This window comes from Procambarus clarkii, chromosome 31, assembly GCF_040958095.1.
Source record: "Procambarus clarkii isolate CNS0578487 chromosome 31, FALCON_Pclarkii_2.0, whole genome shotgun sequence".
In the NCBI taxonomy this organism is placed as follows: Eukaryota; Metazoa; Arthropoda; class Malacostraca; order Decapoda; family Cambaridae; genus Procambarus; species Procambarus clarkii.
The window spans coordinates 21,258,829-21,274,790 of record NC_091180.1 but is presented as its reverse complement, the minus strand read 5'-3'; the positions used below and the strand labels follow the sequence as shown (position 1 = coordinate 21,274,790).

The following is a 15,962-nucleotide window of genomic DNA, read 5'->3' as shown; positions in this document are numbered from 1 at the left end:
TTTGGTTTGAGTAAGTTGGTTAGGTTAGGTTAGGTACAGGAGGCTGATATGCCAGCAAACACTCTCCAGGTAACAATATATCTTGGATATGTCGCTCCACAACATTGTTGCTTGGATCGTCGACTTCCTATGGCGTTACCTGACACTTAATTTGTCCAATTTTGTTATAAAATTATATTATTTCAGAGGAAAAATATGTTATTTCATGTTCTAAATTCAGCACCAACATTATTGTGAGTAAATATATCATATTTCTCCGTTACTCACGTAATGCTAAGAAGCTCTGAGTATCTTTGGGTAATTAGACGGACCCAGAAAGGGAGAGAGAGAGAGATTTTGATATGTACTAGACGGGTTATGTTACGTTGCTCGGGCTTGTCTGTTTATCTTTCTCCCTCTCATTCTCTCTCTCTCCTATTCTCCCTTCCTCTCTTCCATTGTCTAACCTTCCATTCTCCCTCTCTCCCATTTTCCAATTTTCGACACTATTGTTTGGGGAAGGGAAGGGGCTTGATCAATGGAAATCGCCAAGCTATACGACTATATAGCACTTGGGAGGGATCAGGTTAAGGATTTGGGATGGGACGAGGGGAAGGAATGGTGGCCAACCACTTGGATGGTCAGGAATTGAACGCCGACCGTCGCTCTATCGTCCAATCCAAGTTTTTTGGGAACAGAAAGTTGTTTCTGCAGGTGTCCAGCAGGGAGACCCACGTGGGTCTCCCTGCTGGACAAGGGAGCAAGTACTTGCCCCTTTTCCTTTTCTGCATGGCAGCTAAAGAGGTCACAAGCAGGTTGACCAGAGAACTCAACATCTGGTTCCTAGGCGATGGCACCCTGGCAGGGACTCACAAGTCCCTGCGCTAGGGGATCTATAGCTAGTGAAATCTAAGGGAGAGGAGTTAGGACTCACCCTAACTCCATCAAAGTGCGAAATCATCTCATCTGGCCAACCAATCATAGATGCAGTACGAACCGTGTTGCGAGGAGCCCCAATGATCGCTCTCACCAACAGTGTGCTGCTCGGGGCACCTCTGGTCTCGAGTGCCATTGAAGTAATCCAGGAGGAAAAGCTGAACGACCTGAGGAGGATGGAGGGAAGAATAGGAGCTTTGGATGCTCACGATGCTTTGTACCTCTTCACAGGGTGACTGGCTTTGTCCAGGTTTACCTATTTTCTAAGGTGTGCTCCTTCCTGCAGTCCAAAATTACTGAATTTGATGCACTCCTAAAATCAATAACCATGAAAGTGTTAAACTTCTTCCTGCAAGATGACCAATGGGACCAAGGAACACTCCCAGTTAGACTCTGAGGTATAGGTATTCGCATGGCGACACAGATAACATTGCCGGCATTCTTATTGTCGTCCAGTGCTACCGGTGAATTAGTGAATGAGATACTACCAGAATACCTAAGAGACTACTGGGATTTATGATCCCAAATTCTTGGATGGAGCCGGTCAGTGGGACAATCTTGCCAACTCTCAACCTCGACCAACTTTTCCAAACGATTGCAAACAGGCCAATTGGGATAACTTTAAAATGGAGAAAATTGCCACAGTATTGCTGGAGACCCACTCTGGGACCTGACTGGAAGGCTGGCTGGCCGAGACCTGGCTTCTGGGAAGGACAAAGCCTGCCTCCTAACTGTGCCAGCTACCCACCTGGACCATCGGGATCCAAGTATTGGTGCGTACCTCGCCATACCTAACCTATCTGCACTGAACACCGGTGTATCTGCGGCTATGCGTGGGCAGACCAATACAGCAGCCACGGTCTCATCTGTCATAAGTCCCAGGGAAAGATTGCCAGACATGAAGCAGTCAATGACATCACCAGGAGAAGTTTGGCTACAGCTGGGTGTCCCATAAGTGTACCTTCAGCAACGTCTTGACTAAACCTGGAGAGAAAGACGCCGGTGACCAAGTGCTATATACACTTCCTCACTGACTAACAAAATTACGTCAGTGAGGGACTGACGTAATTGTGTGAGACGTAATTTACGTTAAAGACTGACGTAAAGTCTAGAAAACTCTGGAACATGTAACGTTTGGAGAATTTTACCAACACTCTGTAATCTTGTATGACCCGAAGACCATCCAGATTGTCCGATTTTCAACCAGATCACCTTCGAGATCCACACTCACAGGGAACAGTCAGCCCAGCCGACACCTTCCTCGTCAGCGGCGGCACCAAAGTACCAACACTGAGACCAACGTCACCCCGACAGTGGCCAACAACCACTAGGCAAGACAACCAGCAATCTTCCAATGTAAACACCGTCCAGCAAATGTAGCAGCGGAGAGACCCCATAACCGTCCGACTCCGCTGCTGGTCGCCGCACTCCCTAAATATTGAGACACTGAATTTTGTGTCTCAATTGCTACAACATTTTCATTAACCAAACCCAACTGAACATTTTACGAATAGTGGTGACATATTTGACTAATTTGTGAAACGCTGAGGGAACGAATAAATACTAACTACCATAAAAATATAATTTGACGTTCGAACAGGCGTTAGAGAATTCCAGTAATCCACCTCGAGTGTTTACATGAGAGTGAGGTGACCAGCAGGGCGGAGCCAGGCGGCCCGGGACAGTCTCTCTGTGAGTACCTGCCATCAGTTGTTCCTCCCAACTGTTTTGTGTCTGATGAGCACATATTTAGGCACATGTGTTGTTGAAGGTGTGTAGTCTCAGGTGTGTTAATTAGTGGGCGTGTGATAGTACGCGTGTTGCCTCAAGTATTCACCTAGTTGAGCTTGTTGTTTCGGCGCGCCTCTCGACTGTCAATCAATCATCTGTTACTAACTACTAAAAATTTTTTACACACACACTTCAGCACGGGTGGAACACGGGGACACAGGTGGAAACTTAGTACCCAGATGAGCCACAGAGACGTTAGAAATATTTTTTTCAGTGTCAGTAGTTAATAAATGGAACGCACTAGGAAGTGATGTGGTGGAGGCTGACTCCATACACAGTTTCAAATATAGGTATGATAGAGCCCAGTAGGCTCAGGAATTTATACACCAGTTGATTGATGGTTGAGAGGCGGGACCAAAGAGACAAAGCTCAATCCCTGCAAGCACAACTAGGTGAGTACACACACCCAGGAAGGAGCCCGTAGCAGATGTCTAACTCCCAGGTACATATTTAGTGCTAGGTAACATGGACATCAGGGTGAAAGAAACTGCCCCATTTTGTTTCTCGCCGGCGCCGGGAATCGAACCCGGGTCCACAGGATTATTTGTCTAGCGTGCTGTCCATTTAGCCACCAGCGCCCATATGTGTAGGCTTCACCATTGTGATTCATCTAGAGTGTGTGTGTGTGTTGCCTCGGGTGCGTGGTTGGTGGTGAGTGAACGAGGCCCTTCAGTCTCCCATCACTGGACGAGGACCTCCTCCCTGTATACAAGTGCCACACAAGACCCCTATCACCTCACTGTGTAAACCTCGCCCTCAACAGGTGGCCTGTATGTGTAAATATAAGCTGCCTGTATATTTATGTATTGTGTATGAAGATTAGACTAGCATTTTAAAAACACTACAATCACCTTCTGTGGTTGACCAATAAATCCCTGAACTATATCTTTAACAGATCTTAAACACACATGAAGGACACAAGATGATGTATATTTGTGGGTTAGGATCGTAAATGTGTGGCCACGTCTGTGGTAGAATATAATAATAATAATACACAATTGAACACAATTTGTTCAACCACACACTGCTCTTTACACCACAATGCTCCTGCTCCACATTGTTCTTACCACACTGTTCCTTCCCTGCACGCTGTTCACGCCTCCACGCCCCCCCCCCCCACACACACACACTAGACTGTCCCTTCTACCACAGTGTGAACATGGATGGAGACCGGAAGAGAACTTCAGTTGTTTAGCAGAAGATGGGGGGGGGGGGGTGAAGGGAGGACAGTGTAATTTAAGAGAAAAATGAAAGATGACAATGAGAAGGAAAGGGAGAAATGTGTGGATATAGCATGGGAGGAAGTGAGGGGGGGGAGAAGCAGATGGTTGACTAGGCAGTGTTGCCATAGTGATAATGCTGGCATGGAGGGTGGGGGGGGGGGGGTGCGGCACATTAGAGGTGCCGCGCTCGCAAGAACAACAAATAAACTGGACTGTGTCACCCAAGCACTGTGTCGCCGCCATAGTCAGGGGAAGGCTGCAGGATAAGCAGCTCCTCGTGTAAGGATTGACTGGGCAAGTCCTCGAGCACCGAGGCTGTGAACACTGTGTAACACTCCGGGAGTAATCCGGTTGGCCGAGCGGACAGCACGCTGGACTTGTGATCCTGTGGTCCCGGGTTCGATCCCAGGCGCCGGCGAGAAACAATGGGCAGAGTTTCTTTCATCCTATGCCACTGTTACCTAGCAGTAAAATAGGTACCTGGGTGTTAGTCAGCTGTCACGGGCTGCTTCCTGGGGGTGGAGGCCTGGTCGAGGACCGGGCCGCGGGGACACTAAAGCCCCGAAATCATCTCAAGATAATCACCTCACGACTTTAACTCCAACTGTTACAATTTGTTTCATGTTGCACAAGGAGGAAGTGGTTGTGGAAGGCGGCAGTGAGGCTGAGGGACAGGTCGCTGCCTACATCTTCCCGCCCAACATGCTGCACTGGCGTTTTGGAGAGTAATTAGTCTCATTATAAAACATACTCATCATACTCTTCTGCTCCTAGTACTCCCTAACTCTGTAATAGGTTCCTCCTGCATTTTATTCATATAAATTCATATCGTTATTCATATTAATAATCTTCTTATGCTTGGCAGTTAAGAGGATTAAGGTAGTGTGTAGCGATATACACCAATATAACACCACATAATTAGCAATATAACACCAACCACATAATCTATATAAATAAAAATGGAAATGGTCGTTTGTTCAAAATCGCTAATCTCCGAAAGTTCTTCACCGATTGCTTTGACATTTTCACACAACGTTCCATTCGCATCCGAACAAGTTTATATATACATGTTGTACAGATGTCACGTCTGTGACGGGGAAAAACATGCTTTTTTGAAAAACTTTTTTTTTCATGTGAAGGAAATCTTCGAAACCTCTTTACCGATTGCTTTGAAATTTTGTTACAACGTTGCATTCGAATTTGCGTTGAAATTTTGTTACAACGTTGCATTCGAATAGGCGCGTCTTTTTATATATCTACTATATACATGCCTCCCCTGTGACAGGAAAAAACATGCTTTTTTTGAAAACAGCGCCATCTGTTGCACATAATAGCAACATGCACGTTATTACTAAATGTCACGAATTCCATTTCAATGTTTCCTATTGTATTGATCAATGTTATTTCCATACATTTCGATTTTTTATTTTTTATTGAATTATTTTGTGTGACATTGTGTTAATAAATCACTATCGGTAACTTTGGACAGGACTCGCGTCCATTATTTTTCTCCCGAGTCCTAACTTTGGACCGGACTTGCGTCCACTACAAAAAATATTTGTATAAAATTTATTTTTTATCCAATCGACCTCGGGATAATATCAAAATAAGCGCCTTTAGAATTCGCACAATTTGATACCAAAATGAAAGATGTAACATGAAACTTGATGTCCGAACACTAATATGATTATAAATAGGCTTTTGGTTAAAATTTTAAAATATTTGTTAAAATTCTATTTATTATGCTATTATGTTGGGAATAGTTTTAAAATGTGCGCCTTTACGTCGCGCGAACAATTTGACACTAAAATGAAAGATGTAGCACAAAAATTTATGTCAGAACACTGGAAAGATATAATTTTGTGATGATGAGCGTCCAGAATTAAAATGTTAAAATTCCAGTTATTGCTCTATTATTATGGGATTAGTTTTAAAATACGCGCCTTTTTTCATTGCGAACAATTTGATACCAAAATGAAAGACTTAACACGAAATTTGATGTTATCAAATTGAACGAGTATACACATTAGGTTGCAGTGTACAAATTGGTGCTCGTTCGCGGGTAACTTTAGGCTTTTCTGCGGGGAGGCACTCCAGGCTTTTGTACATTATATTCATACACATCTGTAGGGAATTTAATTGCAAACACAATGATACCAAAACGAGCGACGTAGCACGAGAATTAATGTGAGAAAGCTGAAACGAGTATACACATTTAGGTGTCACCGCGAGCTTACCTGCACGCTGGGTGCATGACCCCTAAGTTGACCGCGCGCCTGTCCGGTGAGCGTTAGTGTTAATTGATTAAAAATGAGCTGTGTTGTTTACCATACTGTCCATTTCGTTAGAATACGCATAAATGCCACATTTGTGACAGGTAAAACTATGTTTTTCTTGGAAAAACAGCGCATCTGTTGCATGTAAGAGCCTCACACATGCTATACTAAATGTGGCAATTCCATTTCAATGTTTCTGATTGCATTGATGAATTGAATTTTCATAGATTTTGATTTATTTTAATTTTGATTTAATTATTTTGTGTGAATTGCGTTGGAATTGAGCTGTGTTGTTTACCAGACCGTTCATTTCATGAGTATAGTTTATTTTGTTATTTTTTCACATTTTCATTTCATTTTTTAGCTGCTTTTCTTATATTTCAGTGATGGGAACATCAGATCACTTGATGTTCTCAAATTTCTGATGGGAACATCAGACCATTTGGGAAGGCAGCGGACGAGGGAGTGGGGGATCGTGGGGATGACGAGGGGACGGGGGAGTTTGGGATGGTGGGGGATGAGGGGATGGGGGAATGGAAAATGCTGGAGAGGACAAAGGGACGGGAGTGCATGATGGGAAGGAAGAGGGGATAGTGGAGTAGGGATTGGTTGGGAGGCCGAGGAGACGGGTGATTGGGGAATGGTGGGGAGGACTGGGAGACAGGGAAGGTTGCTGTGGCTCAACCAAAATTTTCTGCTGTTGCTGAGCCACAGCAACGCGTGGCCGGGTACTGCTAGTTAGCAATAATCTTGGGAATCGGTAACCCAGGACCGCGGGTGCTTCACAACACAACAATAATCATACAGACAAACACCAAGAGAGTGGACCAGACAACACCACCTCACCTGAGTACACTCCACCAGCTACAACACACACGGGCCTCCCCGAGACGTCTTACTGGCGTGGCAAGAATGCACAAATACCAATCTTATGTAACATCACAAATCTACTATACCTTCTTGTGAATGAATTATAATAATAATAAAAATAATAATTATTATTGTTGTAGTTGGTAAACTACAACACAACACAACAGTTGGTTTTGTTGTGCTTCCATCTCCTGAAACTTATTTTTTTTTTTTTTACTTAAAGAGTATCTTATTTTTTGTTTGTGATTTAAGTGCTAGTAAAGGCGGGCAAACTGAGGAAAACTGAGGTGAAGAGCAGTGTAACACTAGGGGGGTGGGAGACTGAGAGCCGCTGAGGGTAATATTTCTACATATAGACGCGACAAAGCTAATTACATGGAGACTCTAACACGCGGAGAAACACTTGGAACCTTAATTCACACCAATTGTTAAGTTAGGTTTAGGTCTAACATCACTCGCACAGGCGGAAGGCATTTATAAAACTCCCACAGTCCAACCACTTGGGATGGACAGTAGAACGACGGTCTCGCGTCATGCAGGTCGGCGTTCAATCCCCGACCGTCTGCTCGTATCTTCCCCCCCTCCGTACACTTGTCTGCTAGTGTCCACCCCCCCTCCGTATACTTGTCTGCTAGTGTCCCCCCCTCCGTACACTTGTCTGCTAGTGTCCCCCCCCTCCGTACACTTGTCTGCTAGTGTCCACCCCCCCCCCTCCGTACACTTGTCTGCTAGTGTCCACCCCCCCCTCCGTACACTTGTCTGCTAGTGTCCACCCCCCCTCCGTACACTTGTCTGCTAGTGTCCCCCCCTCCGTACACTTGTCTGCTAGTGTCCCCCCCTCCGTACACTTGTCTGCTAGTGCCCCCCCCCCTCCGTACACTTGTCTGCTAGTGCCCCCCCCCTCCGTACACTTGTCTGCTAGTGTCCCCCCCCCTCCGTACACTTGTTTGCTAGTGCCCCCCCTCCGTACACTTGTCTGCTAGTGTCCCCCCCCCTCCGTACACTTGTCTGCTCGTGTCCCCCCCTCCGTACACTTGTCTGCTAGTGTCCACCCCCCCCCCTCCGTACACTTGTCTGCTAGTGTCCCCCCCTCTCCGTACACTTGTCTGCTAGTGTCCCCCCCTCTCCGTACACTTGTCTGCTAGTGTCCCCCCTCTCCGTACACTTGTCTGCTAGTGCTCCCCCCCTCTCCGTACACTTGTCTGCTAGTGTCTCCCACCTCTCCGTACACTTGTCTGCTAGTGTCCCCCCCCTCTCCGTACACTTGTCTGCTAGTGTCTCCCACCTCTCCGTACACTTGTCTGCTAGTGTTCCCCCCTCCACCCTCCGTACACACGTCTGCTAGTGTCCCCCCCCCTCTCCGTACACTTGTCTGCTAGTGTCCCCCCCTCCACCCTCCGTACACACGTCTGCTCGTGTTCCCCCCCCTCTCCGTACACTTGTCTGCTAGTGTCCCCCCTCCACCCTCCGTACACACGTCTGCTAGTGTCCCCCCCCTCTCCGTACACTTGTCTGCTAGTGTCCCCCCCTCTCCGTACACTTGTCTGCTAGTGTCCCCCCCTCTCCGTACACTTGTCTGCTAGTGTCCCCCCCTCTCCGTACACTTGTCTGCTAGTGTCCCCCCCTCTCCGTACACTTGTCTGCTAGTGTCCCCCCCTCTCCGTACACTTGTCTGCTAGTGTCCCCCCCTCTCCGTACACTTGTCTGCTAGTGTCCCCCCCTCTCCGTACACTTGTCTGCTAGTGTCCCCCCCTCTCCGTACACTTGTCTGCTAGTGTCCCCCCCTCTCCGTACACTTGTCTGCTAGTGTCCCCCCCTCTCCGTACACTTGTCTGCTAGTGTCCCCCCCTCTCCGTACACTTGTCTGCTAGTGTCCCCCCCTCTCCGTACACTTGTCTGCTAGTGTCCCCCCCTCTCCGTACACTTGTCTGCTAGTGTCCCCCCCTCTCCGTACACTTGTCTGCTAGTGTCCCCCCCTCTCCGTACACTTGTCTGCTAGTGTCCCCCCCTCCACCCTCCGTACACACGTCTGCTAGTGTCCCCCCCCTCTCCGTACACTTGTCTGCTAGTGTCCCCCCCTCTCCGTACACTTGTCTGCTAGTGTCCCCCCCCTCTCCGTACACTTGTCTGCTAGTGTCCCCCCCCTCTCCGTACACTTGTCTGCTAGTGTCCCCCCCCTCTCCGTACACTTGTCTGCTAGTGTCCCCCCCCTCTCCGTACACTTGTCTGCTAGTGTCCCCCCCCCCCTCTCCGTACACTTGTCTGCTAGTGTCCCCCCCCTCTCCGTACACTTGTCTGCTAGTGTCCCCCCCCCTCTCCGTACACTTGTCTGCTAGTGTCCCCCCCCTCTCCGTACACTTGTCTGCTAGTGTCCCCCCCCTCTCCGTACACTTGTCTGCTAGTGTCCCCCCCCCCTCTCCGTACACTTGTCTGCTAGTGTCCCCCCCTCTCCGTACACTTGTCTGCTAGTGTCCCCCCCTCCACCCTCCGTACACTTGTCTGCTAGTGTCCCCCCCTCCACCCTCCGTACACACGTCTGCTAGTGTCCCCCCCCTCTCCGTACACTTGTCTGCTAGTGTCCCCCCCCCCTCTCCGTACACTTGTCTGCTAGTGTCCCCCCCCCTCTCCGTACACACGTCTGCTCGTGTTCCCCCCTCCACCCTCCGTACACACGTCTGCTAGTGTCCCCCCCCCTCTCCGTACACTTGTCTGCTAGTGTTCTCCCCTCCACCCTCCGTACACACGTCTGCTCCTGTAACTGTCCGCCTGTTATTCTATCTGTAATAGGTTAACTGTAAGATAAGTATCACAATGATTGAAATGCATATATATTTATGAATGTATGTGTATGCATGCAATGTATACGTGTAAGTATGCTTTTGAATCTGTAGGCAATTAAGGTGGTGTCGGGTGGGATTGGTCGGTGTCTGTGTGTACACAGCCAGCCCATATACCCCCATACAGACGTCCAGGCCGCCTGGTGTGAGCCCGGCTACCCTGGCAACCACAGGATGGTGGGACGTCAAGGCAGGATGTTGTCACGTCACGTGAGTATCTCGCACACAGGGAGCCCCTCATTACTCAGCAGCGCCATCTTCAGAGGGATTTACCCTATCATCTGAGGTGTGGAAGCTCCCGACTATCGTGAACTTTGTGTTGCAGTTGTGGTTAATGTGGTGCGCGTGGCTGCTGTGGCGGGGAGCGCGAAGTTGACCAGCTCTGTGGCTCACGGGAGAACCATCATTATGAACGGCTCGGCAAGGAACTTGTCCGTTTTGAGAATGGCGTTCCTTATTGTTGGGATGGTGGCGCGAACTGAAGCAGGGAGCGTCTTGCAAGGTGAGGCTCTCTCCTTGTTCAGGAAAGGAAGGTGAGTACAGGGAGGAGAATGTGAGTAGAGGTAGCAAATGTGAGATAATTTAGTGGTCTTGATACCAACTCGAAAATATTTTTTGTAGTTAATATCTGAGCTTGGTTGGCTGTGGACTGTAGCACCTGCTACATGCACGAGATTAGTGAGCTGAATTATATGTGGCGGAAGTGTAGCCCTCAGACCTCGTGCCTGGTCTGGGGGGCGTTTCCCCCCCCCCACCTCGTGCCTGGTCTGGGGGGGTGCGTGTGTCCCCCCCCGTGCCTGGTCTGGGGGGGGGGCGTGTGTCCCCCCTCGTGCCCGGGTCTGGGGCTCTGCTGTGCACACATACTTTTAGAGATATATATCGCGCGCGAGTGAGAATCTGTTATTAGAGTTAATCACCCAGACATTGAACACCAGAAGTTTTGTTGTCTAACATTCATTAATCACTCGAACATTGCCCAAAATGTCATGGTTTATTGTAAGAAAATTCAACTTCAGTGATGTCTACCTAATCCTCAATTAAATACATGATAGAGGTCAACAGAGAAAATATGCATGTACATGGTTGGGACACTTGACATTATTAAGGAAGTATCACTAAGAGATGCTTTGTTGATAAACACTTTAAATCCTGTTGAAAGCTGATTCCTATTACACTGTGTGTGTGTGTGTGTGTGCGCGAGAGAGAGAGAGAGACTGGTGAGTGTGTGACAGGATTTGACCCAAGCACGCCACCCAGGATATTGATATAAACTGCAAACGCTGAACAGATTTCCGCTTCACATTTGATTTAACTTGTTAGTTACCATAAAGTTTTATTCTTAACTAGCTGAACCCAGCCACAACAACCTTCCCCTGTCTCCCAGTCCTCCCCACCATTCCCCCTGTCTCGTCCCCTCTTCCTCTGAACCATTCCTCACTCACCCGTCCCCTCTTCCTCCCAACAATTCCCCACTCCTCCTTCCACTCGTCCTCCTCACTATTCCTCCCCCTCCCACGTCCCTTTGTCCTCCCCAACATCCCCCACTCCAGCGTCCGCTCGTCTTCCTAACCATTCCCCACTCCACCTTCCTCTCCTCCTCCCCGCCATATCCCACTTCCCCATCCCCTCGTCCTCCCTCCCATTCCAACCGGCCCCGTCCCCTCGTTAGTAAGAAATGGATGGAAGGACGAGGGGATGGGGGAGTGAGGAATTGTTGGGAGGACGAGGGAACGGAGGAGGGGGGGGGGAGGGAATGGTGGGAAGGACTAGGAGACAGGGGGAAGGTGTCTGTGGCTCAGCAACTCACACGCGTTGCTGAGAAACAGCAACGCGTGGGCCGGGTACAGTTAGTTTTTAATAATGGTGATCAGCATTAAACTATTAATACTAAATTGTTCATTTGTAAACTAATATTGTATTTGAATTTTGTATAGTTTAAATCGATAATAAATGTTCACTGATTTTATGAATTATATTAATTTGAATAAAAGGCATGAATAAATTCAGATTTCCAATTTCAATTAAGGTTTAGTATGGGGAGAAATGCTGGTTAAATTTTGTCATAGATATATATTACTTTAGTTAACGAGTAACTGAAGTTCTCTTGCTGTGGTTACTGGCTTGATGACCGGCGCTGTCCCACCAGCAGGACCAGACTCTCCCAGCGCTGTCCCACCAGCAGGACCAGACTCTCCCAGCGCTGTCCCACCAGCAGGACCAGACACTCCCAGCGCTGTCCCACCAGCAGGACCAGACACTCCCAGCGCTGTCCCACCAGCTGGACCCCACACTCCCAGCGCTGTCCCACCAGCAGGACCAGACTCTCCCAGCGCTGTCCCACCAGCAGGACCCCACACTCCCAGCGCTGTCCCACCAGCAGGACCAGACTCTCCCAGCGCTGTCCCACCAGCAGGACCAGACTCTCCCAGCGCTGTCCCACCAGCAGGACCCCACACTCCCAGCGCTGTCCCACCAGCAGGACCAGACTCTCTCAGCGCTGTCCCACCAGCAGGACCAGACTCTCCCAGCGCTGTCCCACCAGCAGGACCAGACTCTCCCAGCGCTGTCCCACCAGCAGGACCAGACTCTCCCAGCGCTGTCCCACCAGCAGGACCAGACTCTCCCAGCGCTGTCCCACCAGCAGGACCCCACACTCCCAGCGCTGTCCCACCAGCAGGACCCCACACTCCCAGCGCTGTCCCACCAGCAGGACCAGACTCTCCCAGCGCTGTCCCACCAGCAGGACCAGACTCTCTCAGCGCTGTCCCACCAGCAGGACCAGACTCTCTCAGCGCTGTCCCACCAGCAGGACCAGACTCTCTCAGCGCTGTCCCACCAGCAGGACCAGACTCTCTCAGCGCTGTCCCACCAGCAGGACCAGACTCTCTCAGCGCTGTCCCACCAGCAGGACCAGACTCTCTCAGCGCTGTCCCACCAGCAGGACCAGACTCTCCCAGCGCTGTCCCACCAGCAGGACCAGACTCTCCCAGCGCTGTCCCACCAGCAGGACCCCACACTCCCAGCGCTGTCCCACCAGCAGGACCAGACTCTCCCAGCGCTGTCCCACCAGCAGGACCAGACTCTCCCAGCGCTGTCCCACCAGCAGGACCAGACTCTCCCAGCGCTGTCCCACCAGCAGGACCAGACTCTCCCAGCGCTGTCCCACCAGCAGGACCCCACACTCCCAGCGCTGTCCCACCAGCAGGACCAGACTCTCCCAGCGCTGTCCCACCAGCAGGACCAGACTCTCCCAGCGCTGTCCCACCAGCAGGACCAGACTCTCCCAGCGCTGTCCCACCAGCAGGACCAGACTCTCCCAGCGCTGTCCCACCAGCAGGACCAGACTCTCCCAGCGCTGTCCCACCAGCAGGACCAGACTCTCTCAGCGCTGTCCCACCAGCAGGACCAGACACTCCCAGCGCTCGCCACCATAACTCTCTCCCCCTGATAAACACCCGAGTGGAGGAGGACCTTACCCATGGAGAGAGTGTGGACGAGAGCCTCATCCCTCGGGTGCTGGTGGTGGGGGTCGAGGACCACCGGGGGGACGTGGATGACGTGACTTCCTCTGAGGAAGACACGAGCGTCCGGAAGACACTAGGGACGGTGGCAGGGACGCGCCCCTGGCCTAATGCCACCGTCCCTTACCAACTCGTCGGCAAGAGAATCGTCCGTAAGTCCTCCACTTTCATGACGTTTGATATGCTTAATAATGTAACTCTTATAGGCTAATTATTATTAAACAATAATTTCATACATTTCATAACACAGAAAGGTTTCAAAATTATGCTTGACACTCTTAAGATAATTCCCTTAATTATATAACACATAATAAGTTATCAAGTGCCAAGATTCTTCATTGATAAATAATTTCAGTAAAAGGTGTAATGTGGATTGGTACCTAGGTAAAGAGAATGAGTACGGATTCCCAGCTGAACTTGAAATTTATATTACGTTACCTAAGAATGTGTTGTGTTGTGTTCTTCAGAGCGGCGTGTGAAGGCGGTGATGGCTGACCTGGAGAGCAAAACCTGTCTGAGGTTTATGGTGAGTACACTCACTCACTCACTCACTCACTCACTCACACAGAGGCTGGGTATGTTTCAGAGAGGAGGAAACCGACAAGAAAGATATTTAACTGAGGATGGCGGGCTAACTCGAGCATCTCTCCTCTAAGCACACACACGTAGCCACACTAATGCTGACACCAGCACCCGTGTCATCATTTGCAGTATCAAAAGCAACAATAATATAATGTTAATCATCACAATGCATATAAAAATCATGAAAAATTTAATAACATTAACAACCATAAAATAAAATGACAATTGTAATTATGGTGGAGCAACTACAGATAATTAGATGTACGAGAGTCGATGTTAAGGTATTGGTTACCCTGGCAGGCCCGGAGCGAGGAGAAGCCATATCTCTTGGTCAACGTGGGTCGAGGTAACTGCTGGACCTCCTCCATAGGATACCCGCGTGAAAAGGTCAGTTTCAGGGTGTAAAAGAAGGTCCTTTTGTGCCAGGGATGTTTCCCCAAGTAGCAAGGTCATACCTTACTAAGGTATGTATTCAATCCCCAAAGTCTGTTTTCGATGCAATCAAGCAATTTTGCCTTGTTGCAATTTCAAGACGGAGGCAGAAAGGTCAGCAGATATGACGGTACCTACCTGACAAGGTCAATTTCTAGGTCAGTCCCCAGTAATGTTAGTCCTAGGGGAGCAAGACCAGTATTGTGTAGCATCACAACCTCTCAACTTTATACCAGTGTTTGGGGTGGGGTGGGGTGGGGTGGTGGGGGCTTATTATGCCAATCAACTGTCGTGTTTTTTTATCATTACAATGCTTACCTGTATTCTGTATCGTTTTGTTATCACTTCACATTTTCCCTGGGGGTGAACACGTGTGTGGTGGGCGTCAGGTGACCATCAACCTGGGCCTGGGCTGCCGGCACCGGGCGCGCATCACCCACGAGCTGCTGCACGCCCTGGGCTTCCTGCACGAACACTCCCGCCCCGACAGGGACCACTACGTCGCTGTCAACTGGGACAACATCATGAAAGGTGAGGCGTCCCAGGGAAGCTCCAGGAGGGACGCGAGGCAAGCAAGTGCCACAATAGGCAAGTATCGGGCGGGGTTCCAGGTAGAGAGATGAGGGGACAGGTCCAGGGAAGTATCAGGACAGTGGCCCTTGAAGGGAAGTGTCTGGGTGTCAATATTCATCGAGTTATCAGGAAAGTGTCATATTCATCCTTATACCAAATAATGATTCGAAATTGTGTGTGGCTCTCTAAAACCCAGACTGACCATGAATGTCTAACCTAATCACCCGACTCGATGCTGAGGCAAAGATCGTTAAACTCGTCGAGTGTCTGAACACTGACAACGCAAAAAAAAGTAACTGGCTGAATGAACGCGCAAGCTATAGATTACTAAGAACTCTAAATGACCCAACTAGGATTAGAACACATGCCGCTCAGGGTCACCCCTTCCCCTAAACGTACACAGTAATGTGAACAACTGACCAATGATAGTGTATAAGGATTGGTTAGTCCTGGTGTTTATTAACTTAGCTCAATGACTAACCAACCCCCGATTACACTCGTGGTTCAATTTGGGTTCAGTTTATCATAAAATTCTGGCATATGCATGGGCCGTGCTAGAATTCTTAGTGACGTATAGCTTGCGCGTTCATGTAGCCTTGGTCATATTTGTAGACAGTAGTGTGTGTGTCTGACACACACACACTCACACTCTCACTCTCACACTCTCAGTCCAGTCCAGCCGCGGAGGGAGGGTCGCTGGGGTCACGCGCTACAATAATCGCCAATATTTTTGGGGTAATTAAGGCTACAGTGACAGATCACAGATCTAGAGGTATCACAAAGCGTATAACCGCCGCGAATAGGAAAGAAAAAATACAGTGCTATCACTAGAACTTTGTGTTAAATAGTGAATTCACCAGACAGGCCACGTGGGAGGGCCCACGAGGCTTTGTTTACATATTGGGTCAAGTGATCAGTGGTACAGGGAATTGGTGAACTGTA

At 49.2% G+C, this 15,962-nt stretch overlaps 1 protein-coding gene across 9 annotated transcripts in view; it reads left to right on the top strand.

The window, feature by feature from the left end:
* The first annotated feature begins 2,161 nt into the window (after positions 1–2,161).
* Positions 2,162–15,962, top strand: part of LOC123751004 (low choriolytic enzyme) — a 26,948-nt gene continuing 13,147 nt past the window's right edge. The window contains exons 1-6 of one of the 9 annotated variants that reach the window (XM_069334473.1): positions 2,162–2,271; positions 10,238–10,414; positions 12,059–13,585; positions 13,901–13,959; positions 14,316–14,402; positions 14,837–15,035. In XM_069334473.1, coding sequence (XP_069190574.1) covers positions 10,321–10,414; positions 12,059–13,585; positions 13,901–13,959; positions 14,316–14,402; positions 14,837–15,035 — 1,966 coding nt within the window. In that variant the 5' untranslated portion in view covers positions 2,162–2,271; positions 10,238–10,320. Of the gene's footprint in view, positions 2,272–2,305; positions 2,687–10,237; positions 10,415–12,058; positions 13,586–13,900; positions 13,960–14,315; positions 14,403–14,836; positions 15,036–15,962 lie in introns of those variants that run through there. The other 8 variants (XM_069334470.1, XM_069334467.1, XM_069334472.1 and 5 more) reach the window with 8 other exon arrangements.